This window comes from Suncus etruscus, chromosome 13, assembly GCF_024139225.1.
Source record: "Suncus etruscus isolate mSunEtr1 chromosome 13, mSunEtr1.pri.cur, whole genome shotgun sequence".
NCBI classification, from domain to species: Eukaryota; Metazoa; Chordata; class Mammalia; order Eulipotyphla; family Soricidae; genus Suncus; species Suncus etruscus.
The window spans coordinates 17205546-17233184 of NC_064860.1; the positions used below are offsets into that span (position 1 = coordinate 17205546).

General features: G+C 44.3%; 1 protein-coding gene and 1 non-coding gene across 2 annotated transcripts in view; both read right to left on the reverse strand.

Moving 5' to 3' along the window:
* Positions 1 to 17563, reverse strand: part of SELENOT (selenoprotein T) — a 30640-nt gene extending 13077 nt beyond the window's left edge. Inside the window, exon 1 of the mRNA XM_049785369.1 lies at positions 17312 to 17563. Within this exon, the coding sequence (XP_049641326.1) occupies positions 17312 to 17451 (140 nt within the window). The 5' untranslated portion in view covers positions 17452 to 17563. The remainder of the gene's footprint in view (positions 1 to 17311) is intronic.
* Positions 4115 to 4219, reverse strand: LOC126026890 (U6 spliceosomal RNA). The gene has a single exon (XR_007502087.1). It is a non-coding gene; the product is annotated as a U6 spliceosomal RNA (small nuclear RNA).
* Positions 17564 to 27639: the final 10076 nt, after the last annotated feature.

Below are 27639 nucleotides of genomic sequence, written 5' to 3' on the forward strand. Positions count from 1 at the left end.
TCTAGAGCACTGCTTTGAAGTACCAAAAAACAAAAAAACTTTTTTTCCCCCCAAATTCCCAACATTAAGACACTGAGGCCTACCACTGTGACACACATACTCCTGGATGTACTAGCAACTAAGGAGAGAGTGGCCAGAGTATAAATATGGGGGAAGGGTGTTGCATTAAATAATTAACGACGGTGGTGGATGGTGAAGGATGGATTTCTCTCCGCCATTCCAGGCCACGGGGCTCTGCAACCCCCATTCAGCTGGCGGGTCCCAGGTTTAGGTGAACGGCGGAATCACTCATCCAAAGAAAGGCATCAGGAAGCATCACCTTTATTCATCCCTATCCACCACATGTGTGGCCTCTATCATAACCTTTCAAGCACAGCCATTCTTAGCTAGCCCAGCATCTTAACTCCTTTCAGCCATCTTCCCTTTGAGCTCCATGCTGGCCAAAGACCAAAAGGACGAGAGCTCTAATCCCCTGGGTCAAAGGCTTTATATAACCTTCCAAGACCACTCCCCGGAATGGGAGGGTCTCAGGTAGCTACACCTAAATCCAGGGTGGAGTTACATCTCCCCCTTTAGCCAAAGGTGGGTTAATATTTTCATGCAACAACGTAATAAAGTGAAAATTAACATACCAGCCCTTTTCAAAAAGGTAACATTTCTGCAAAATATACTATACACCTGTAACTTAAAATTCTCTTAATGCTTTTCTACCAAGCACTATTCTGGAACTTTCATGTTCCTATACTTTTAAACTATATTGGGGGAACTTTCTGTTCCTATTAACCTTCCCTACACACAAGTACTACAGCATAAATGCATAACATACATTTTAAAAACAGGCTAAGTACATTAAAATACACAGTAAAACATTTTGCAATTGAAAATATTAACTATGAAAAACAACAAAACATTTAAATTATAAAGAAAATGACTTAATCAAGACAAAGATGCAGGCGGTTAGAAATTAGATCTTTAAATGGGCTAAACTGTTATTACTTTTTTTTTTTACACTACTACCTAATTTTTTCCCATTACCAACACCAATTGTGAAATTTCTTCACCTAAAACCAAATGTCCAGATGATTAATTTGTCCCACGCTGTTCTCACCACGTGGTTTAATTCCACAGTTCCAGGCCCCGCAGACGGTTTGCTAGCACTGTTTCACCTTTCTGACTTGTAGGGCGGATCCTGGGCTCGCGCTTTGGGCGGGATTAGGCGCTTTTCTGCTACAGGGCCGGACTTCTTGGTCGATTGCAGCTGCAGTTGATGGAAGCAGGTTTCTTTCGGCCACAGCCTTTTTTCAGGGGGCTTTTGGATGTTCAGAGTTCTAAAAGTCCAGACTTTTTCAAAGTTTGAAAGTTTGAAAGATTTCAAAGTTGAAATCCAAATTCAAGCCGAAGGTTATTCTCAGAAAATCAGTCCGCTTGTAGAAGCTTTTTCTTTCTGAACCTTTTCCAATTAAGGCCCTCCATCAGTATTTGAGGAGGCCGAGGTTTTAGGAAAAAGGATTTTCGGCAACAAAGTTTCAGTCCTGAGTCTTGGATGGGAGTGATACAAGTTTTCAACTCCCCTGTTTTACTGATATTTTTGCCCCTAGAAGGGGTCGCGGCCATCTTTTGGCTTCACGTGGCCAAACACTTTGGGCTGACTACATCTGAAAAGAGCCAAAATCAAACAGAAATCTCACCATATTCGCTGTTTTCTTGGGTCCAGGTTTCAGGTCAGAGTTCGGTCGCCAGATGTTGCATTAAATAATTAACGATGGTGGTAGATATAGGTGGATGGAGGTGGATTTTTCTCTGCCATCCCAGGCCACGTGGCTCCGCAATCCCCATTCAGCTGGCAGGTCCCAGGTTTAGGTGAACGGGGGAATCAGACTCATCCAGAAACAGGCATCAGGAAGTATCAGCTTTATTCATGCCCTATCCACCTTATAAGCATTCAGCCATTCTTAGCTAGCCCTGCATCTTAACTCCTTTCAGCCATCTTCCCTTTGTTTCGTTTTGTTTTTTTGGGTCACACCCGGCAGTGCTCAGGGATTACTCCCGGCTCTATGCTCAGAAATTGCCCCTGGCAGGCACAGGGGACCACATGGTATGCCGGGATTCGAACCACCATCCCTCTGCATGAAAGGCAAATGCCTTACCTCCATGCTATCTCTCCGGCCCGCCATCTTCCCTTCGAGCTCCATGCTGGCCAAAGACCAAAAGGAAGAGAGCCCTAATCTCCTGGGTCAAAGGCTTTATATAACCTTCCAAGACCACTCCCCGGAATGGGAGGGGTCTTGCAGGTAAGGTAAGGTTACACGTAATATCTGGTTCCCAAGACCCCTCCCAGAAATGGGCGGGTCTCAGGTAGCTACACCTAAATCCAGGGTGCAGCTGACAATGGTTAGATCTTGGCCACCCCAAGCATGCTGGGTGTGGCCCAAACACCAAAGAAAAAAAAAGTAAAAAAAAAAAAAAAAAAAAAAAAAAAGGCATAGGAAACTTCAACAAATGTAAGACACAGGACACAAAATTGCTTATTCTCACTCTGCTCCTAAAGGTGCAGACATACTTCATAAATTATAATGCAAGAATTAACACTTAAATCCTTGTGACAATTATTTTAGGTCTATAGAGATAGCTCAAATGGCCAGAGGGCACCTGGCATACAAGAAACCCTGAGTTCCAGGTACACACGGCAAGGCCCCTGAGCACCACTGAGCTCAAGCTATGCCCAATCTCGCAACCCATGAACTGAACTGTCTGGCCCTGGAAATCAGCCAGGACGAGTATTACTGGGGGTGCCTGTGACCTCTAGAGCACTGCTTTGAAACACCAAAAAAACAAAAAAACCTTTTTTCCCCCCACAAGAGAAACTAAGTACCAGAAAGATAATTCCCAACATTAAGACACTGAGGCCTACCACTGTGACACACACTCCTGGATGTACTAGCAACTAAGGGGAGAGTGGCCAGAGTATAAATATGGGGGAAGGGTATGCTGAAAATTTGGAAACACTGGTGACAGACAAGTCACCAAGAAATGAAAAAGAATATTCTTGAACCAGAATTTTCACTGCTGAAATCCCTACATTCACAAAAAATTCACATGACTTGTAGTAAAACCTCAATGGTCTTTTTTCAAAGGAACAAAAAAAAAAATCCTAACATTTGTATGAAGCCACAAAAGACCCCAAACCAGACAAAGAAACCTTGAAGAAATGCAAAGCAAGAAGCTGGACATATGAACCCTAAATTAAGCCATACTGATTAACAATTAATTATTAACCAATGCTACTGGCAAAATTAGACCAAACATCAGTGAAAAAGAATGAAGAGTCTAGACATGAATTTGTGAAGAGATGGTCAGTTAATTTACAACAAAACTATCAAACATATGGTAAAAAAAAAAGTCTTTATTTAAACTTTATTTTTTTTTTTTTTTTTTTTTTTTTTTTTTTTTTTTTTTTTTTTTTTTTTGGTTTTTGGGCCACACCCTGTGACGCTCAGGGGTTACTCCTGGCTATGCGCTCAGAAGTTGCTCCTGGCTTCTTGGGGGACCATATGGGACGCCGGGGGATCGAACCGCGGTCCGTCCTAGGCTAGCGCAGGCAAGGCAGGCACCTTACCTCCAGCGCCACCGCCCGGCCCCTAAACTTTATTTTTTAATATAAATATTTAAGTACCATGATTACAAGTATGTTTGTAGTTGGGTTTCAGTCATAAACAGAAGAAAGTCTCTTCTATAGAGGCTAGTGAGATGGCTCATAGGAGCTTCTGCTTGGCATGAAGGAGCCTCAGGCTGGAGTACCTGAGCCACAAGGTCCTCTGAGCATCTCTGGGAGTAAGCCCAGAGCAATGGAACAATGAGCCAGGAACACAATTAAGTGAAAGGTCAAAATAAAAAACTCAAGTCCACTCATTCAATTATTCTGGGAAAACTAGACACCACATGTAAAGAATCAAACTGTACATTATCCTAACACCACTAAAATGGTACTGTTTTTTGTTTTTAAAGGAGTGATTCGAATGTTACACTGGTGATGGGGGGGGTGTCATCTTATATGACTGAAACCCAACCACAATCATGTTGGTAACCAAGGTGTTTAAATAAAAAATATTAATTAAAAAATAAGGAATGATTCATGGATTTGCATTAACTTCCTTGTGCAGGGGCCATGCTATTCTCTGTATAGTTACAAGTTTAGTGTATGAGTTCTTGAGGTGAGCACATCAAAATGGGTTTAAGAGTATAAGGCCGTTTGCGGCCCTCTGTACAACATTTTGTGGCCCTGCCCTAGAGGAATCTTTTTTTGTTTTGTTTTGTTTTAGTTATTTGGGTCACACACCCCCAATGTTCAAGGCTTACCACTGACTTTGCACTCAAGGATCATCCTGACTTTGCCTCCTGCGGTTCCCAGGTAAACTGAGTTTGAGACCCCTGGTATAAAGCAAGGGGCTAGAGTGATAGCTCAGAAGGTAGGGCGTTTGCCTTGCCTCTAGCTGACTGGATTTCTAGCTCAGGAATTCCATATGGTCCCCCGAGCCTGGCAGGAATAATTTCTGAGTGCAGAGCCAGAACTGAAAGAACACCTCCAAGTGTGGCCCAACACCCACCCCCATAAATAAGTAAATTTGGAAAGAAAAAAAAATAAATAAAGAGGGGGCCCGGAGAGATGGCACAGCGGCGTTTGCCTTGCAAGCAGCCGATCCAGGACCAAAGGTGGTTGGTTCAAATCCAGGTGTCCCATATGGTCCCCCGTGCCTGCCAGGAGCTATTTCTGAGCAGACAGCCAGGAGTAACCCCTGAGCACCGCCGGGTGTGGCCCAAAAACAAACAAACAAACAAAAAAAAAAGAGTAGAAAGTCAAATCTTGAAAGCATGACACTCCTAAGAGAAAATATAAAAGACAAGCTCCTTGACAGCGAAGCTAAGACAACAAAACAAAAGCAACTATAAAATCAAACTATCTTTGCATAGTAAATTACCAGTAAAAAAAAAACATGTGACAATATCTTATATCTATATAGAATTGGTATCCTGGGCCAGGAAGGTGGCGCTAGAGGTAAGGTGTCTGCCTTGCAAGCGCGGTCCGATCCCCGGGTGTCCCATATGGTCCCCCCAAGCCAGGGACGATTTCTGAGCGCATAGCCAGGAGTAACCACTGAGCGTCACTGGATGTGGCCCAAAAACCAAAAAAAAAAAAGAATTGGTATCCTAAATATGTAAGATACTGATATATTTAAGTAACCACGAAGTTACTATTCTGTATTAAAAATGTGCAAAGAGGGGCCAGAGCGGTTTGATCCCGAGCCACAACAGGTGTGGCCAAAAAACCAAAAAGAAAAAAAATGTGCAAAGAGAGAGAACAGAAATAGTAGAGTGGCTCCATGCTCAGCACTGTATTTAGCCCCCGCCCCAGCCCTTGTAGGAATGATCACTGAACAGAGCCATGAGTAAGCAAGCCCTGAGCACAATCAAGTGTGACTCCAAGCCAAAAACAAATGGGCAAAGAACCTGAATAGATACCTCCAAAATAAGATGCGAATGCGAATGGCCAACTGGTACAGGAAAAAGTACTCAACATCACTAGCCACAAGGAAATGCAAACTGAAATCAAACTCCTCAAACACTACCTCAGTGCTAGAAAAAGTTCATCACCAGGAATAAGTGTTGACAAGGGCACGGAGAAAAAGCAAGTTTTAAGCACTGCAGGTGAGAATGCAAATTGGTGCAGCCACTATAAAATATATAGAACGAAAGTCCCTTGAAAAATTAAATATACATCAACTACCATTATGGTTCAGAAACCCCACTTCCGGCCATATATTCAAGTGAAATAAAATCAAAGATGTATCTGCCTCCTCACATCTCAGCATTGTTTCTAATTGCCAAGAAATAGAAAATAACTTATATGCCCACTGACATCTAATAACTGCATATATAGTCTGCATACAACTGTAATGCTCTAAGGATATCTAAGGGATCTAGGATGTTTCACTGGTGGAACACGATACTTCCCATGTAGGAGCCCTGGATTTGATCCCAGACACCAAAAAACATCTAATAAAATGAATGGATACTGAGTTCCCTACTTACTATACCCTTTCTCTCTAGTCCCTAACTAGAAAGTTTTAAGTTAAGGAACACATGAAGACATGAAGGTACTACTTGCTACTGAAAAAACATGATCAGAAATTGACTGTTGGGGCCAGAGAGATAGCATGGAGGTAGGGCATTTGCCTTACATGCCTTACATGCAGAAGGACGGTGGTTCGAATCCTGGCATCCCATATGGTCCCCTGAGCCTGCCAGGAGCAATTTCTAAGCATAGAGCCAGGAGTAGCACAAGCGCTGCCAGGTATGACCCAAAAACCAAAAAAAAAAAAAAGAAAGAAATTGACTGGTGAGCCGAAGAGATAGCGCAGCGGTAGAGTATTTGCCTTGTATGTGACCAACCCAGGACAGACTCTGGTTTGTTTCTGCATCACGACCCCCGAGCGCTGCAGGATATGACACAAAAACCAAAAACCACAAAAAAAAAAAAAAAAAAGGAAATTGACTGCTGGGGCTTGAATGATAAATAGTAAGTGTAGGGCATTTGCTTTGCATGTGGCTGATCCGTGTTTTGATCTCTGGTGTCCCACATGATCCCTAAGCACCAACAGGAACAATTTCTTTTTTTGTTTTTGTTTTTGGGGCCACACCCAACGACACTCAGGGGTTACTCCTGGCTTTGCACTCAGAAAATGCACTTGGGTTGGGGGACCATATGGGATGCCAGGAATCGAACCACCATTCAGCCTCGGCCGGCCACGTGCAAGCTACCACTCTGGCTCCAACAGGAGCAATTTCTAAGTGTAGAGCCAGGAGTAATCCCTGAACATCACTGGGTGTGGCCATCCTAAAAAGAAAAATGGAGAATAGAGTAAAACCAGAAGTCACCTTTGTTGATCACAGTATCATCAAGAAAAAAATTACCAATAGAGAAAAACAGAACCATGTGTGCATCTGACTGGGTGGAACAATTCAAATATTAGGTTGCAAGAGAGAGGCTCATTCACCTCTGTGTAACAGCAACAACAAAAACAGAGATGGTGGTAGATGTGGGGCAATGACAATGCATGCTTGAAACATTACTATTAACAGTATTAGAAATTGCAGTGCGGGGCCGGCAAGGTGGCGCTAGAGGTAAGGTGTCTGCCTTGCAAGCGCTAGCCAAGGATCAGGACTGCGGTTCGATCCCCCGGTGCCCCATATGGTCCCCCTAAGCCAGGGGCGATTTCTGAGGGCTTAGCCAGGAGTAACCCCTGAGCATCAAACGGGTGTGGCTGAAAAACCAAAATAAATAAATAAATAAATAAATAAATAAATAAATAAATAAATAAATAAATAAAATAAAAAAGAAATTGCAGTGCCTGGGGCCAAAGCAATAACGCACTGGCTGGGCTTTGCCACCCAGTGGACCTGGGTTTGATCCTGGGCATCTCATATGGTCCCCTGAGCCTGCCAGAAATGATTTCTGAGTGCAGAGAGAACCATTGGTTGTGCCCCCCTAAACTGCAGCGTCTAAAAAAAATTGCAGTGCTTAAATAAAATATTTAAGAAGAAAAAAAGACGCCTTTCCTACTAATTCTTCTACTCTTTTTTTATTTTTGGTTTTTCGGGCCACACCCTTTTGATGCTCAGGAGTTACTCCTGGCTAAGCACTCAGAAATTGCCCCTGGCTTGGGGGGACCATATGGGACGCCGGGGGATCGAACAGTGGATCGAACAGTGCTCCGTGCTCCTTCCGTGGCTAGCGCTTGCAATGCCTTACCTCTAGCGCCACCTCGCTGGCCCCTAATTCTTCTACTCTTAATGCAATATTTTCTTTTGATTGTCAGATTCATTGAGTATTGGTAATTTGCCACAATTGCTGAGATTTTTTTCTAAAATAGCTATATACTTAGGTAATCTATACACCAAACCGTTGTGAAACCAAGAAATGTCACCTGATAGCATGTCCAAGCCTGCACTGTTTACAATGGAGCTGATTACCGAAAATGATGGGGGGGGAATCATGTGGAGCTGGTGACCTAACCTGGGTCAGCCACATGCAAAGCAAGCACTTTAAATTCTGGCCCCAGATACCTTAATTACTTCATAAATCTATTTATGGTAATACTGTATCTTAGTACATACAGTAGCTTACTAAATCAATCTTTACAACTGTTCAATTTAAAACCATTTCCACAAAACTTCCCCCCCCCAAAAAAAAAGAAAACTTGCAAACTAGTCGTATGCAACAAAGAAAAGATGTTTAAGAATTAGCTAAAAAAAATAAAAAAATAAAAAGCTAAATCTCTTGCTATACTATAGATTCTAGGCTTTGGAAAATCGGCAATTTTTCAGTCTCCTAAATAAATCATACACCAACCATTCCACTTTTCTCTTCCTTATACTCCTGCCCCTAACTGCCTTCTTTTATCAAATTTGAGCCTGTTACAGACCCCTACTTCTCACATCTGCTACTAAAAGAAAATGGGGCAAAACATCTGATATTTACTACTGTTAAGTAAATATTTTATTTCTATTTTTAGCACACCATTTTAAGTACCACTCCTTCTATTAAGGATAACCCAAACAGTGTCATCTCACCATACACAAGACTGTTCAAACAGGGGCCGGGCGGTGGCGCTAAAGGTAAGGTGCCTGCCTTGCCTGCGCTGGCCTTGGACGGACCGCGGTTCGATCCCCCGGTGTCCCATATGGTCCCCCAAGCCAGGAGCAACTTCTGAGCACATAGCCAGGAGTAACCCCTGAGCGTTACCGGGTGTGGCCCAAAAACCAAAAAAAAAAAAAAAAGACTGTTCAAACAGTGAGAGCCAATCACACTTACAGCCTACATTCCAGATTTGTGGACCAACTTCAGGGGCTCAACACTTTCCTGCTCTGGACAGAAATAAGGGAGGAGAAGATATACTAGGAGGTACACAAAAGCCCAGGTTGTGTGAGAACCTGACGCTGACACCTACCTCCCGCCACAATATGGGCTCTGAGGACCACTAAGGGAGCAGCACACAGGGGTGTAGCTAAAAACTCAACACAGGGGCTAGAGAGAGAGCATGGAGGTAGGGCGTTTGCCTTGCATGCAGAAGGATGGTAGTTCAAATCCCAGCATCCCGTATGGTCCCCTGAATTTGTCAGGAGTGATTTCTGAGTGTAGAGCCAGGAGTAGCCCCTGAGCAGAGAGGGGCATGACCAAAACAAAACAAAACAAAAAAACCAAACACCTCAACACAACCAAAATGTGTTTAGTTTTGTGCTTTGTTGTTGTTTGTTTTTGTTTTAACTTGCAAAACACCACTAAGATGTCAGGGAACCTCTCCCAACAATTTTCACACAAAGCGCTTTTGTGTGGGTGTGTGTGGGTGGGTGGTTTTGGGGTCACACCCGGCAGTGCTCAGGGGTTATTCCTGGCTCCAGGCTCAGAAATTGCTCCTGGCAGGCACGGGGGACCATATATATGGGACACGGGGATTCGGACCTATGATCCCTGCATGAAAGGCCTTTCCTCCATGCTATCTCTCCGGCCCCACAAAGCACTTTCAATACACACCCAAATCTACAACTGCACCACCCTGGGCCAGTATCACTCTTTGGGACAACCGCTCTAGAGCTGTAACAAAGAAACACAAGTATGTTTTCTTTCACCAGAAATATTCTGAAGAAAAGGCAAACACATTATCTCATCTTGCTTGAGAAAGAATGGTAAACAAAACCAAAAATTACTCTAATGACCTTGGAAAATGTTGAAGAGCAGAAATAGTAAGGAGATTCAAAAGCACAGCAGGAAAGGCGTTTGCTTTGCACATGGCCAAACTGTTTCTATTTTCTTTCCTTTATTTTACGAGGGTGCCACACCTGGCAATACTCTGGGCCATCAAGGCCACACCCAGCAGGGCTGGGTGATGAGTGATGGTGGTGGGATCTGTGAAGGGATGCAACTCTGGGACCAGCGCATGCAAGGCCCACGTTCCGCCATCTATGCTCTCTCTGGCCGTGTTCTGCTTTTAAAAAGCAAAGTCAGAATAAAGCTTCAAGAGCTGATTTATCCTGCTCCAGCCCTCTGAACTATCTCCATAGCCCTGTGCTGAGTTTTCAATTGCTGCTGACTCCAGGTTAACTCATTTCCTGTTACCCTTCCCCATGCTGAATCTGGTTTTATCTGCATTTATTCCTCCCTTAGCTAGTAAAACTCTTTCTATCTCCTGCTGGTGTCCTCCTCTACAAAGCCTTCCAATGCCTCCCGCCCCGAATTGGTCAACTTTCCTGCAGGATTCTGAAGCCCCTGGGATCAACCTCTTTTCCACCATGGCTGCCTTAGCCCATCCTGTTTCTGTCTTGTGTCTTCCCCCTTCAGTGGCTGTCCCATGCCTCATGATGTGGCCCTTCACTTAAATGCTTTTCAATGTGACCCTTCTGAAATACCCTTAGCAACCCCTGTTGAGAAACAGGAAACAATAAAGCTGAACTCCAAACTGCCTAAGTACACAGTACACTTATTAATTTGTCTTTTATTTAGTTGAAGAGCCACATTCACCTTATTTGTGCTGGGGAAGAGGTAGGCTAGTGCTGCTTGAGGGGGGTGGGCAGGGAGCACTAAGGACAGTGCTCAAAGGGCCACACAGTGCTGGGAATGAAGCCTCCCAGGTGCAAGGCTCCTCCCCAAGATTCCATCTCTTAGCATATTAAGAGAACACTCAATTGGTTAGAAGCCTGCTTTGAATGCAGACCAGGCATGACCATATCTGCCACTATTTGTCTCCTGACCATTGCTGGGGGCATTTCTTCCCAAGTGAGGCACCAAGAGTACCTCCCAAGCACTAACAAAACCAAATCAACTAATTAGGACAGAAGTTAAGGTGCTGACCTTGCACATGGTAGATCCAAATCTAACTCCCGGCAACACAATATGGTTCCCTGAGAACTGGCAGGAATAAGTCCGGAGCACCACCAAGTATGGCCCCAAACAAAGAAATAAAAACAAAAAAAACCAAGAAAACAAACAGAACACACATACAAAAAGTAATTTTTTTTTTACTTTGAAAAAAACTTAATTTATAACCATTAGTGCAGTATTTTTCCCTTTTGAGTGGGACATAAAATTATAGTCTATCTTACAGTCTGTAATATCTTTTTGGTCAAATATAGTATATTAAGTTTCTAGTTTTACTTATTGTTGCTCTTTGGGGAGATGAAAATTTTTTTCTTTTTTCTTTGTTTTTTTGGGGCCACACCCTGTTTGATACTCAGGGGTTACTCCTGGTTAAGCACTCAGAGAATTGCCCCTGGCTTGGGGGGACCATATGGGACACCGGGGGATAGAACCGTGGATGAAAATTTCTTGACCACAGGCAGCCAAAGATTAAATCCTGGACCTTTAGGATGCACTGTTGCCATGTGTGCCCTTTGAGCTATCTCCCTAGTTCATTAAGAGACCTTTTGGGGAGAGGGGGTGTAGGGCCACATCAGCAGGGGTACTATGCAATGCCAGTCACATGCAAGGCAAGAGACTTATCCCCTGTACTATTTTCTCAGTCCTCCCTTAAAAATATTTTACATTGGAGGCCAGAGAAATAGCATGGAGGTAAGGCGTTTGCCTTTCATGCAGAAGGTCATCAGTTCGAATCCCGGAGCCCCATATGGTCCCCCAGCCTGCCAGGAGCAATTTCTGAGCCTGGAGCCAGGAATAACCCCTGAGCACTTGCCGGGTGTGACCCAAAAACCACACACACAAGAAAATTTTTACATTTGTCTCTTTATTACTTCTCCAGCTTTTCTCTTGCAAATTCATCAGCTTGCCTGGGCAACTTAAGGGTTCTTTAAGTGGATCCTACTCTTTGTCCCCTAATAAGATTTCTTCACAATGTATCTGGTTGATCTCTACTTAACATGACATGGCTGCTAGTCTTTTCTGGTCTTTTGAGGGGAAAAGTTCTAATCCCCTGAAGAAACCAGGTTCTCTCCTTCAACAGGATCTCTCATCATGTTAATCATCCCTTTATTCTAGGAAGCTCTCTCTAATTACATCATATTCGCCAAGCCTCAACCCAGAGCCATTTCACAGCATTTTAAGTACCTTTTTGTTTTTTAAATTTTTGGACTACACCTGGCAGTGCACAGGGATTACTACTGGCTCTGCATTTAGGAATCACTCTTGGTGAGATCAGGGGACCATATGGGGATTAAATCGATAGCTGTGTGCAAGGCAAGTGCCCTACTTGCTGTGCTATCGCTTCCGCCCTTAAGTACAATTTTAGGATTGGAGATATAGCTCCATTGTAGAAGAACACTAGCGTGTGTGAGGCTCTGGGTGGATCTTTAGTGCACAAACAAGACATTATAGTAACAGAAGTATGTTCTCCATGAATGATGACTGACTTCCAGAAACACTGAAATCTCAGCACCAAGAAAAATACCTGCCATAGTATAGACATTCAAACATTTACTGATATGCAAACATTAATTCTACAGTAACTAAAATTATCTGTTAAAATTCATTTTTGAGGGGCCAGAGAGATAGCATGGAGGTAAGGCATTTGATTGTCTTGTATGCAAAAGGTTGGTGGTCCGAATCCCGGCATCCCATAAGGTTCCCCCGAGCCTGCCAGGGGTGATTCCTGAGCGTTAGAGCCAGGAGTAACCCCTGAGCGCTGATGGGTGTGACCCAAAAAACAAAAACCAAAAAAAAAAAAAAAAAAAAAAAATTCATTTTTGAAAAAGGACACGATGCTATCAAATTTTCCCAGGTAGACTGGTTCAGGCTGGCAACTCTAGGGTTTTCTTGGAATGGGTGCGGGAGAGTACAGCAACCCTCTGCCACACCAACAGCCTTTGACATAGAAACCACTCAGATCTACAACCTGGACTCCACAACTGAACCCTATCAAACTGCCAAGTCACCAAATTGTTCTGGATCTGTAGCTATTGGAACACACGGTCATGTGACCCCTCAAAATGTTACAGCAGTCAGCCCAAACTGGTGGGAAAGCTGTATAGAAAACCAACAAGCTCAGAGAGCCTGTAACACAGAAGGCTCAACTAGCACCAACCAGTACAACAGAGCCTCAGACAATGGCTTTAGTATCACTGTGAATCAACACTTATCACAAATTGAATCTTATGGATCTAAGTTTGTATAGTTCCATTTGCCTCTGTGTTGTAACAAGAGATACGAAGTAAATGTGTACCTGTAAGGGGACACGCTGATAGAAACTAGGGACATTAATGTTGGGAAGGTCATACTGGTGATGGGATTTGTGGGACATTTAATACCTAAAGCTGTATTATGAACAACTTGGAAAATCATGGTGTTAAAAAATATTAAGGAGGGGCTGGAGTGGTGGCACAGTGGTAGGGCATTTGCCTTGCACGGTGCAGACCTAGGACACATGGTGGTTCGATCCTCCAAGCCAGGAGCAATTTCTGAGCGCATAGCCAGGAGTAACCCCTGAGTGTCACCAGGTGCAAGTGTGGCCCCAAAACAAAACAAAACAAAAATTTAAGGAAAAGAATGCCGTTTTTTCAATTAATTTAAATAATCTGAATCAGTACCAGAAAAATAGTACAGTGAGTAGAGTATGTGGCCTTGTATGCAGTCAACCCATATTCACCTTTCATGCTGTAGACTCCAGACTGAACACTGATAGCCACCCCCTTGCATCCAGCCAAGATGATCCTGGAGCACAGAGCCAGAGTAAGCCTTTAGCACAGATAGGCGTGGTCCCCAGGACCAAAAGAAACTATTCCAGTATCAATGATCAAATAGGTTTTAGGTCTTTATTATTGTGATTTTATGGTATGAAAGTAAAGGTTAAGTTGATATAAAACTGAATTAAAAAAAAATCTGTTCCTGTAGTGGTTGCTTCATTTACATCTTAACCCTTCATTTTTAAGTTGCTGACCTACAATTATAGTAGTAAAACCTTAAAATTCAGTTGTTGTATTTTGTTTTAAAATCTTACCTTTACTGACTCTACTATTCCAAGTCCAATCACATACACAGGGAAATAAAACATATATCTTTCACATAAAAATAAGAAAAAATGTGACAAGAAAACCATAAACTCTGATTAAGTACCTTCTTTTGTAAAAAATAGGTTCAATATTTAAATATCCAAACAAGCAGGATTATGGTTTCCCCAAATATGAAATCAATGTCATCAAACTACCTACTTCTTTTAAATAACTAGCACAATAAAGTAACACTTGGATATGCCACTTCTGGAGGACTCATGAGATGCTATTAACTGTCTTGTAAATCATGTCTTACAAATTAGTTCTGTCACCAAAAGTTGCTGAATTTTATTGAAAATTTTCAAAGAGGAAAGATTGTGAGCCAGAGTGATAGTGGTTGCCTTGTGTGCAGCTGACCTGGGTTCGATCCTGGACATCCCCTAAGTGCCCCTCCCTCTGCACCATCAAAAGTAGTAATTCCTGAACAGAGCTAGGAGTAACCCCTGAACACCACTGGGTGTGGCCTCCCCCTTAAAAAACAAGGGAAGATTGTTCCAAGCTATTTTGCAGGCATGATCCTTCAGTTCAAATCTACTGTTGGGGTCAGGAATATAGCTCAGTGGTACATACTACTGTTATGTAGTATGTACATACATAGTCCTGCTATGTATAAGGCCCTAGGTTTAAGTCCTGACACTGAGTCCCTAAGCACCAAGCCAGATATGGCTAAGAGGCAAACAAATTAAAACATCTATTTGCCTTCTGTTGCTATTTTCATATATTAGCAATTACATAAGTGACACTAATTTACAGATGATATGTACTCAAAATAGCTTATAACAAAAAGGTGTAAAAGTGAAAAGAAGGAAATTGTTCTCTATTTTATGAAACTTTTGTTTCCTTTTCCCCTTCTTTTCTTATATTAATAATTTTTATTTTGACCTAAGTGGATTACAAATCATTCACAGTAGTATTTCAGGTACATAGTGATTCCCCCCTTTTCTTTTTAAGGCTGATCTTGGCAATGCTTTTGGGCCTGCTCCTGCCTGGCTCAGTGCCAGGGATCCCTCGTGGTGGGGTTAATTATCCAATCCAGGCCTCCCACATGCAAAACAGGTACTCAGACCAGGGGTTATCTCTCTGCCTTAACAAGTACACTAAATGAAAAAAAAAAAAAAAAAAAAAAGCCCGTATTTTTAACACTCCATTTCAAAGGAAATTGAATTTTCACTTATTTTTTCTCAATTATTTAGCTTCCTCTCCTTTGCCAAAGAAACTTAGAAAATGAGTCCAAAACAGAAACCCAAATTCACTTTACCATGTACAGATTAATCTTAAGGGGGGGAGGTAAACCACAAACTGAAGTTACCTGTATTTAATGAAGTTACTTGTATTAAAGTTATTTCCAATCTACAGATTAAAAGGGGAAGCATTTCTGCATATAATATGGCTCAGGTGACATTTAAAAAAAATCTCTGATTAGACCTTTGAATTTCTTAACTATAAATTTAAGGAAAAAGAAGAAAATCTAAACATTCAAAGACCAACCTGAAATTTTGTTTTAATTTTTGACCACTTCTGGCTCTGTGCCCAGGATTATGTTTACCAACAGAACTTAGGTTGGTGACATGCAAGGCAAGCACCTTATTTACTGGCTGTACTGACTGAAGGATTTTTATTCTCTTCTAAGGGGAAGACTGAAACGAGTTAAACGCTTACTTCCTCCCCATTTGCAAGGATTTTTTTGGTAGGGAAACTGGGAGGTTCCTTTCAAACAGAAGGAAACTAGTGGGCATTGGTTCAAGGATCGGTGTCGAAACTTCCTATGCCTGAAACCCAATCAAGAATAAGTTGGTAATTTCTGATGATTCAGTAAATCAAAAACCACCACCACCACCACCACCACCACCAAAACCAGAAAGAAACTAAGATTTGTAGTTTCCACTCATCACGTAATTTTCTGATCCTGTAAGAGACTGAGTTGATAATGAAAATATAAAATAAAAAATCTATATTTTCATTATTTTCAAGAGCTGCTTAGTCTTTTAAGCACAAACTAGCCAGACAGATAAGTATTGAATTGGAAACGTTAGGGCAGGTCTGTCAACGCATGAATCCTTGGGGAGGGGAAAAAGCTGACTTGAACTGCCAACACCAAATCCTCTCTCGCATCATCTGCGATATTAAGTAAGATTCATTCATCCGTCCACCTTAGCCAGGGAAGCCAGGGGTTTGGAGGATAAATGTGTCTGGCCTGGATATCCAGGGTCGTCGACTCTGCTGCATTTTTACTTTATGCATTTTATGCAAAATTTAATGCATTTATAAAATGCATTTTTATGCATTTTACTTTATTTACTTAATGTCTGAGCTTGGGGTGCCTTTGAGGTGCCTTTGGGGGGGTACCCTTTGGCCGCACCCTGTGGTACAGGGGAATCAAACCGAGGTCGGTCCCGGTATGCATTTTTTTGCATTTTACTTTATTTACTTATGTCTGAGCTTGGGGTGTCTTTGAGGGGTACCCTTTGGCCGCACCCAAGGGTGCAGGGGAAATCAAACCGAGGTCGGTCCCGGTTTGCATTTTTATGCAAGATTTTATGCATGTATAAAATGCATTTTTCTGCATTTTATACTGTCTGGACTTAGGGTGCCTTTAGGGGTACCCTTTGGCCGCACCCAGTGGTGCAAGGGAATCAAACCGAGGTCGATCCTGGCATGCACTTTATGCGAAATTTTATGCATGTATAAAATGCATTTTACTTTATTTAGGTATGTCTGGACTTAGGGTGCCTTTGAGGGGTACCCTCTGGCCGCATCCAGTGGTGCAAGGGAATCAAACCGAGGTCGATCCCGACATGCACTTTATGCGGAATTTTATGCATGTATAAAATGCATTTTACTTTATTTATTTAGGTATGTCTGGGCTTGGGGTGCCTTTGAGGGGTACCCTGGGGCCGCATCCAGTGGTGCAGGGGAATGGAACCGAGGTCGATCCCGGCCTACAAGCCCCCGAAACTCCCCTCCCCCCCCAGGCTCATCGTGTCCCGATCGATCGGGCTCGGGTCTTGGAGCCAAGAGGGGGTTCGGAGGTGCTGAAGGGCCGCGGCCCCAAGGCCCGCGGGGATCCATCTCCATCCGCAGCGCCGCCGATCGGGCGAGGAGCCGCCGCTGGGCGGTGACGCCGAAGACGCGGCCGCGGCCGGTTTAACTGAGTTTCGGGGCCCGCGGCGGCTTCGCCCCGACTAGGCCGCAAAGCCGGGGCCTCGCGTAGCGCGGAAGCCGGCACGCAGCGAGGCGAGGCGGCCACACTCCACTCACTCACCAGATCTGGAACTTGAGCAGCGGGCCCGTGGCGTACTGCATCTTCAGCCGCTTGCTCGGCACGCCGCCCAGGTTGTTCGAGGCGTCGTTCCGAACCGCCGCCGCCAGCAGCAGCAGCAGCAGCGGCAGCAGATGCCTCATCGTAGCGTAATGGACGCGGCCGCCTCCGACGCTCGCACACACTCACACACACAGCAGCCGGCCCGCCCGAGGCCGCAGCGAGCAGCCAGCCGCGCCCGCCCCGCCCCTCTGCGCAGGCGCGATTGGCCCAGGTCGGGCCCGGAAGGCGGGGCTGCGCCTGCGCCGTGCAGCTGGCGCATGCGCAGAGGAGGAGGAGGAGGAGGGACATCACGGGCTAGTTTGGCCAGCCAGGCGCGCCATCTTGAATGTGTGTGTTGATGGTGCCCGCGGGATGAGCCGTGGCTGCGGCGATGTCTGAAGGTGCCTTAAGAATGACAACGTATGGCCTGAGCCTGAGTTCACATGCAGTTTCATGCATTCTGGCTTTAATCTTGCATTACGCTGTTGGAAACCTTCTGGAAGACCTAGTTCTTGGGAGAGAAAAACAAGCAGTAGCTTGGCTCTTGGAGCCATGCTGCATGATGAATTCTTGGGGAGTTTTTTCATTCTAAAGCAGTACCCTAGAGAGAGTACTTATTCTGGAGGATAAATTCTGGATAATGTGGCTTAAGTGGTAGATAGAACACATGTGATCAGTGGATTCAATCCTGACATACCACCCAGATCCTTTGGGAGTGGTTACCCAGAAAAATGAAACCATCCACCCTCCCTCAACCCAAAAATAACTGCATACAAACTGGTTGCTACTATTTTGACTTATTTGGTTTTAGGCCACACATGATGTACTCAGGAGTTATTCCTGCACCTGTGCTCATGGATCAATCATGGCAGGTCTTGGGGCATTATATGTAGCGTAAGGAACCAAACCAGGGTGGGCCAAGTGTATGACAAACAGCTCTACCTGCTGTACTATCACCTGGGTCCTCTGTTCTTTTTTTTTCACAACCTTGATCGTCTATAGTATAACTACTTTCCCCAGAGAAGCAAATGTTTGGCAGCATTTCATACACAGTTATGTAAACATTTATATCTAAAACAGTACTGAAAAAGAAAATGAACTACAATGCCATTATATCACTGTAAAAAAAGAAAAGCAATAATTGCTCAACAGTGAAAATCTAGTTACATTTCTCCAGTCATTTTTATTTATGCTGTTGATTTGTTGAATTCAGGACGGAAATGTGGGCTGCAGGATTCAGTCTGTTGGTGATGTAGTGGCTGAGAAAACACTGCAGTTGCTGCAGATACTGGAGTTAGCAGAAAATGGGGCTGGAAAGAAGCCACATCCCAGAAAGAGCCTATAGGTCAACCCTCCTGATATCTTGTGAATTTCTAAAAGAAAAAAGTGAGAGATGTACTTGTACACAGTCTAACCCTTTATGAGTGCTGAGGCATGCTGATACTATGTTTTATATATATGTACATATATATAAAAATATATATATGTACATATATATAAAACATTTTTGTTTGTTTTTTGGGGGGTCCTCACACCCCAACACCCAGCAGCTCTCAAGGGTTACTCTGGCAGACTTGGGGGACCATATGGAATGCCGGGATTCGATCTGCCGTCCTTCGTCCCTCTGCATGCAAGGCAAATGCCTTACCCCCATGCTATCTCATATATATAATATATATTTCTCATATATATCTCATGTAATATTTTATATCACATTATAGCATCAAAAAGGTATTCTTTTTTTGTTGTTGTTTGGTTTTTGGGTCACACCCCAGCAGCGCTCAGGGGTTACTCCTGGCTCTATGCTCAGAAATCGCTCCTGGCAGTTCTGGGGGATTGGAACTACCGACCTTCTGCAATGCAAGGCAAACACCTTACCTCCATGCTATCTCTCCGGCCCCCAAAAAGGTATTCTTACTTTGTATTCAAACCTATATATATATATATATAAATTCCTCATTTATCAGAACCAAATGGTTGGGGGTTAATTCAGAGTCTCTGTCTCTTTCTCTCTTTATCTCTCTCTCTCTCTCTCTCTCTCTCTCTCTCTCTCTCTCTCTCTCTCTCTCTCTCTCTCTCTCTCTCTCTCTCTGTACACTCGTGATGCTCAGGGGTCACTCCTGGTTCTACATTCAGAAATTACTCCTGGTGGTATTTGGGGATCATATGGATGCCAGGTATCGAATTCATTTGGATCAGCCACATGCAAGGCCAGCACCCTTTCCATGGTACTATCTCCAGTTCGAGTGTCTCTATTTTTTAAAAATTCTGCTACAGGGCCCGGAGAGATAGCACAGTGGCATTTGCCTTGCAAGCAGCCGATCCAGGACCTAAGGTGGTTGGTTCGAATCCCGGTGTCCCATATGGTCCCCCTTGCCTGCCAGGAGCTATTTCTGAGCAGACAGCCAGGAGTAACCCCTGAGCACCGCTGGGTGTGGCCCAAAAACCAAAAAAAAAAAAAAGAAAAAGAAAAGTAAAAAAAAAAAAATTCTGCTACAGAATTATACATGTTTCATTGAACGTGAAACCTAACCACACAAACTTAGACATCCTGAGACCTGGGCCAGAGCTGTAGTACAGCTACAGCAAGTAGGGTTGCCTTACCTACAGGCAACCTGGGTCCCCTCGCTTGGAGCACATAGATTCCCAAGCCCCACTTGGAGTGATCCTTGAGCACAAAGTCAGGAAACCTGGAGCATCATAGAGTATGGTAGAAAACGAACAAACAAACAAACCCCAACTTTTTTCTAATCTAGGGTTTCTGTTAAAGTCTAAAATTAGGGCCGGAGAGATAGCATGGAGGTAGGGCATTTGCCTTGCATGCAGAAGGACAGTGGTTCAAATCCCGACATCCCATATGGTCCCCCAAGCCTGCCAAGAGCGATTTCTGAGGGTAGAGACAGGAGTAACCCCTGAACGCTGCAGGGTGTGACCCAAAAACCAAAAAAAAAAGTCTAAAATTAATTTTAAGATTGTTCATTTTGGCTTGGTGAAACTGTAAAAAATTGTCTTGGATTTTGAGCCATACCTGCTGATGCACCAGGATTACTTCTGGCAGAATCATAGGTCACGTGCTACAGAAGTACTTATTAGTTTATCTCTCCAGCACAGCCCTTTCTGAAACTCTAGAGTAAGACAAATCTTATCAGTTGTAGGGCTACACCCTGTTGTTCTAGAAGTACTCCTGGGCTTGCTATGCTGTCAGGTTGGTGCTTCAGGGTCCATGTCGGGCTAGAAATTGAACCAGGCCTCTTGGATACATGCAAAGCATTCTGATCCAGCCAGCCAGACCCTTTGTATCATTATTCTACATGGTTACGTCATGGGGGATAATGGGGATGGAATTTTGACAGGAGAAGAGAAACATTTAAATTATATATTAGAGAGCCCGGAGAGATAGCACAGCAGTGTTTGCCTTGCAAGCAGCTGATCCAGGACCTAAGGTGGTTGGTTCGAATCCCGGTGTCCCATATGGTCCCCCGTGCCTGCCAGGAGCTATTTCTGAGCAGATGGCCAGGAGTAACCTCTGAGCACCGCTGGGTGTGGCCCAAAAACAAAAAAAAAATTATATATTAGAAAACACATCTTCTCCTCTGGACATAAGGTTCAAAGAACTGACAAGTATGTTCCAGACCCTGAGTAGGACACCTCCCCCCATCACTGTACATCTTCCCCACCCCCTCCTGGCACCACTAAGTATGGCACTGGTAGCTTCCAGTATCACTGTGCCCAGCCCTCTATTGAACTGTCAGTCCACATTCAGGTCTGAATGTCACTTGGAATGCTTCCTGAGCCCTGGCAATACTTGGGGTATCTCCTATTTTAAAATTAAAAAACATAAAGCGGGGCCGGGCGGTGACGCTAAAGGTAAGGTGCCTGCCTTGCCTGCACTAGCCTTGGACGGACTGCGGTTCGATCCCCCGGTGTCCCATATGGTCCCCCAAGCCAGGAGCAACTTCTGAGCACATAGCCAGGAGTAACCCCTGAGCGTTACCGGGTGTGGCCCAAAAACCAAAAAACAAAAAAAAACAAAAAAAAAAAACATAAACCATCATGGACAGATAGAGATAATTTCAGAACACAGTAATCCAGGGGTATGGTTTGAGCCAAATGTGCTTGTGCTCAAAGCTTATTCCTGATTCTGCTCAGGAATTACTCCTGGCAGGACTTAGGGAAATGACTATAGGTGATGCCAGGGATCGAACTGGGGTTGGCCATATATAAGGCAAGTAAGCCATACTGTGTTATGGCCCTGTGTATGACTCCTGCCTTCCTTTCTGTCCTTGTTTCCATGGCTCAGAGTCTGTCCACACTGGCCTGTATAGCCTGTGGAGAGGTCCACATACTTGTCAGCAACCTCCTGGAAGGCCACCCTTTTGGTTGGGATATTTGATCCTATTGTTATGGGATTCCCCAGGAGTCCCCAAGTTGCTCATATATACACATGCTCACTAGCCAATTTCTGTTGCTTATACATCTTTTTTTCAGTGTGGCTCTATGGAGTGGTCACACCCCTTAGTTGGGGTGCAATCACATATACCTGGGGCAGGGCAGCTGTGGGCGTGGGATCACAGAAACTGCCAGAATTTGAGCAAGGCAGGAGAACTCTAATTTGCTCCTGAGACTCCATTAAAAAATTTAGGGGGGGGGCATGTATTTTTCTTCCAAGGGGGCCTCCTGAACAGTACTCAGAAGAGCTGTAAGCCCTTTGTGGAGATATTGACCCAATTGTTTAGTCCTCTGCCCTGTGGGGACATTCCAGAGCTACCTCTGGTACTGCTCAAGGACCCAGGAGATGTTAGGGATGGAACACGGGGCCTCCTGTGTGAGGCATGTGTTCCTATTCCATAACAAGCACCTACCATTGGATTCCTTAGCAATCAATCACCAACAGAAAAATCAAGGGATGGTAGCAATAATTCAGATGATGAGGAGTAAGCGGGGGACTGATACAGAGTCTGACCTGGACCGGAAAGATAGCACAGGAGTAAAGCATCCACTTTGCATGCAGCTCATACACGATTAGTCCCCAGAATCTGCATAATCCTCCCATGTGCTGCCAGGAGTGATCCCTGATCACAACCAGGAGTTAAGAAGCTGAGCATAGTTGCGTGATCAGCACCCCACCTTCAAATGTAACTGGACGACGACGACAACAACAACAACAACAACAACAACAACAACAACAACAATAAAAGGCAACCCTAGTTGCTGCTCTGGAACATTTGAAGCGAGTGAATTAGTCCAGATCCGTATCTGTGGTCACAGGTTTTAATTCCATATTAATCTCGCAAACGCTTGATCTGTGGGACCCTCTAGTGGCCAAATTAGGAATTTCACGGGTAGACCGATAATTTTCAAAATATTGCATCTATTATAAAATATAAGAAGCCATTCTAAGTGTGCTTTTAAGACATCATATTTAAAAAAAAAAAGGGCAGACCCAGGAACATCCACTTATACTAGATCCTGTGTTACAGGCCTGACTAGACCTGGGGCTGGGGGGGAATGAAGGCCAGTAGTGTGGGTGCCCCTTCCTGCAGGGACACTAATTAAGATGTGGTTATTCTTTCTTGGAGGGAGATCACGCAAACACAAAGACACAGACACAGAGACAGACAAAAGTGGGAAAAGGATTCCAGCCAAATCTGAATCCAGTTCCGTTTATTGAAACTCAAGGCCTGGCTTAAATACTTTTTTGTGGGCACAGTTCCATTCGTAAATATGTCAATAAGAGGTAGATATATTGAACAGGACAAATGACAGGACCCATTGGCAGGTGAGATGGAATGTGCAGATAATGAGATCTGTCTCCATCAGGTCGGGGATGTACTGATAATGGAACCTATCTCCGGCAGGTGGGGTATACAGATATGGGGACCTTATGGACTAGACTTAGTCTTCCAGGACCAAAGTCCTGTGCCTTCTTTGTTTCTAAATGTTTACATTTAATTTTAGAGGCTACCTGCTTTGATCATGGCTCTCTGTTAGATGGCCCTTAAACCTTGAATCTTAAATGTTTACATTTAATTCTCAAGGCTGCTTGCTTTTATAGCTCTGTGTTTGTTGCCCTTAAATCTTAAATGGTTAACATTCAATTCTCAAATGTTCCTGGTTTTTTTTGTTTGTTTGTTTGTTTGTTTTTTTTGGTTTTTGGGCCACACCTGGCATTGCTCAGGGGTTACTCCTGGCTGTCTGCTCAGAAATAGCTCCTGGCAGGCACGGGGGACCATATGGGACACCGGGATTCGAACCAACCACTTTAGGTCCTGGATCGGCTGGTTGCAAGGCAAACACCGCTGTGCTATTTCTCTGGGCCCAAGTGTTTCTGCTTTTATCGCTTTGTTCTGTGCCTGTCACAAGGCCCTGCATTTTAGCCTTGTATTTCCTGCTTATTTTTAAAGGCGCCCATCACAGTAGGGCCACCCTGAGCCTGAGACTACCCAGCGCTTTTCTGGCTTTTGAATCTGCTCATACATCTGACCCATGAAGAAATGATAGAAGATTGGCCCAGCAATGCACTCATGACACAGGAGAGCAGATGGAAGCCCATGACAGGGCACCAAGGCTGGTAAATGACAGAAACTAGAGTGATAGTACAGTGAGTACTTGGCATTTGCACATGGCTGACCTGGGTTGATTCCAGGAGTGATTAGCCTGCCAGGAGTGATTCTTAAGTGCAGAGCCAGGAGTAAACCCCCTGAGCACTACTGGGTATAGCAAACAAACAAATACACAAAAATACAAACAAACAGAAATCAGGCCAACTGCCATCCCCTATCTCAGAAGCGAGCATAAAACCAAGTGACACAGTACAGATGGAATGGGATGCTGGTCGGGAAGCAGGCCCCATTAAGACTCCTGCATAACTTCATCTCTCCTGACGGCTGCATAGTAAAATTTTCCTATACATGGATGTACATGGAATCTATTATGCTGAGTGAAATAAGTCAGAGGGAGAAAGAAAGACACAGAATAGTTTCACTCATCTATGGGTTTTAAGAAAAATGGAAGACATTTTTAGCAGTATCTCAGAGACAAGAGAGATGAGGGCTGGTAGGTGCAGCAGCTCATGACATGAAGCTCACCACATAGAGTGATGAGTGCAGTTAGAGAAATAACTACACTCAGAACTATCATAACAATGTGAATTAATGAGGGAAGTAGAAAGCCTGTCTCGAGTACATGTGTGGGTGGGTGGGGAGGAGGGAGATCTGGGAAATTGGTGGTGGGAATCTTGCACTGGTGAAGGGGGGGGTGTTCTTTACATGACTGTAATCATACAACTGCAATCATGTTTGTAATCACAGTGTTTAAATAAAGATAATTTAACAATAAAAAATTCCCTAAAAAAAAAAAAAAAAGACTCCAGCATGGAGATAGCATGGAGGTAAGGCATTTGCCTTTCATGCAGAAGGACAGTGGTTCGAATTCCCCCATCCCATATGGTCCCCCCTAGAGTCTGCCAGGGGCGATTTCTGAACATAGAGCCAGTAGTAACACCTGAGCGTTGCCAGGTGTGACCCAAAAACCAAACACACACACACACACACACACACACACACACACACTCCAGCATAAAGTTGTTGCACCTGCTCTAACCCCACCCCTCAACAGGGTAGAACCTGACTGGGGAGTGTCTGCAACCCCACAGGAGGCAAGAGGGTGACAGACTTGATGGGTTTAGTATCTTTAGGTGGAAGAGCTGAAGCATGGCGAAATTGAGCTCACATTTCAGCTGACCAGCAAAATTTGATATCTTACACTGTAGCTCGGTACAACTCAAACAGGCTTATTTTATTATTGATTTTAATTTTGGTGGGGGGGGTGCATACTCAGCAGTGCTCAGGGCTTACTCCTGACTCTGTACTCAGTGGCAGTGTACTCTTGGCAGGGATTGGGGAACAATATGGGGCACGGGGGATTGAACATGAGTCTGCTGTGTGCAAAGCTGAGGGCTGTACCATTATTACTTTGGCCTCTCAACTAGTTTAAATTGAGATGGGGCCCACCTCACCCCAGGTCAGCCTCAATGGGAATAGCACTTGTGCAGGGAAAGATGTAAATTTTGTTTTGTTTTTGGGTCACATCCGGCAGCACTCAGGGTTACACCTGGCTCTGCGCTCAGAAATTGCTCCTGGCAGGCTCTGGGGGCCATATGAGATGCTGGGATTTGAAACACCATCCATTCTAGATTGGCTGCTTGCAAGGCAAATGGCCTACAGCTGTGCTCTCTCCGGCCCCAAGATGTACAATATTTATCTATTTATCCTTTCAACTCTTTGGGGATGAATGCAGCTCACCATAAAACCTTCAATTTCACTCACCTGCACACTTTACAGTGTGGGCTGAATTTGAAATTCCTGGAGTCTTGATAGTTAAGTTGAACCTGGCTTGCACCCCTGAAATGGCTGTTTAATTGGAATAAGGAGTGGGGTGGGGTTGGAGATGGGGATATAAGGTGACGGACATTGGGGGTTTGTAATATCTCTTCAGCAAGCTTGGAATCTCAGGGACAAGTTATTCTGGGGGATATTCCTATTCTCTTGCCACCCCAAACTCTAATATCTAAATGCTGACATAGGAGGGAAGAATTTGGGTCATATATCAGTGGTACTCGGGGATCCTGTGGTGCTGGGGATTCAAACCAGGTCCATCGCCAACATCACTGCAGGTAAAGCTGTAACTCGCCTTCTTTACTGTCTCTCTAGCTCTCTCCTTGGGTGGTCGTGACGGGGAGAAGATGGGAGTTTGGGCCATACTCGTCTGTGTGATGGGGCCTGGGTAGGACATACGATGGGGATCAAACCATAGTCTGCTGCTTACCCATTATGCTGGCTCCCTGGCCCCAATTCTTACATGTCTAGCTTGCAAACAGCAGCCCTGAAGGAAGTCGGTAAAGGGGATGGGCCAGGGCAAAGCTCCCTTATGCCCAGAGACAATCCAGGGGACTAACGTCTCCTGTAGTTTAGGCCATCTAGTTTGACTGCTTGTTTTTATGATCCCTGTCCTGCAACCACCAGGATAGTCCCTCTAATTCATGATGATGGTATTAGAGGTGGGGCTTCTAGGGGATGCCGGGATCATTAGGGCAGAGTCCTAATGCTGGGGCCCAGGGATAGGGCTCAGTGTTACCTGTGTGAAGCTGCAGGTTTCGACCCTTCACACTGCTCTAGTTTGAGGTCCATCACTGCTGCTGTGGCCCCTTGTGTTACAACCATTGTGTGACCCAGACATTGGTGCAATGACAGCACTAACAAAAGGAAACGAAGCAGTGGCGCAGTGGTAGGGTGTTTGTCTTGCAGGTGGCTGATCTAGGACATTCTGTAGTTCGATCCCCCAGAGTCCCATATGGTTCCCCAAGCCAGAAGCTATTTCTGTTTGTTTGTTTTTGTTTTGAGGCCACATCCGGCAGCGCTCAGGGGTTACTCCTGGCTATGCGCTCAGAAATTGCTACTGGCAGACTCGGGGGACCATATGGGATGCCGAGATTCTAACCACTGTTCTTCTACATGCAAGACAAACGCTCTACTTCCATGCCATCTCTCTGGCCCCCAGAAGCTATTTCTGAGTGCAGAGCCAGGAGTAATTCCTGAGTGCTGAGTGTCACTGGGTGCAGCCCAAAAACAAAAAAGAAAAGGAAAGGTAGAAGGGAAAAACAGAGACCCTAAAAACTGCCGAAAACATCTTGCTATAGGCACCTCCAGTGGGTGCGAACCTTTTGGCCTCCAAATCTGGGGAACAACCTTCTACTCTGTGGCCACTCAGTCAATGGGACAGAGTAGCTACTCTGTGACAATAGCTCAGACAGACTAGGATACAGGCTACAGCATATGGCACTATGTCTTGATTCTTTGATTACCTTTTACTTCAGTTCACTGAAAAAAAAATAACCACCTCAAGATTTTTAATTTACTCAAAGGAAATAATGCCTAGGATAAAGAGCCACCCACTGAATGGGAGAAACTATTCACTCAGTATCCATCAGATAAGGGGCTAATATCTGAAATATACAAGGCACTGACAGACACTACAAGAAAAAAAAATCTAATCCCATCAAAAAATGGTGAGAAGAAATGAACAGACACTTTGTCAAAGAAGAAATACAAATGACATGAAAAAATGTTCCACATCACTAATCATCAGGGAGATGCAAATCAAAACAACTATGAGGTATCATCTCACACAACAGAGATTGGCACACATCACAAAGAATGAGAACAAGCAGTGCTGGCGAGGATGTGGAAAGAAAGGAACTCATTCACTGCTGGTGGGAATGCTGTCTAGTC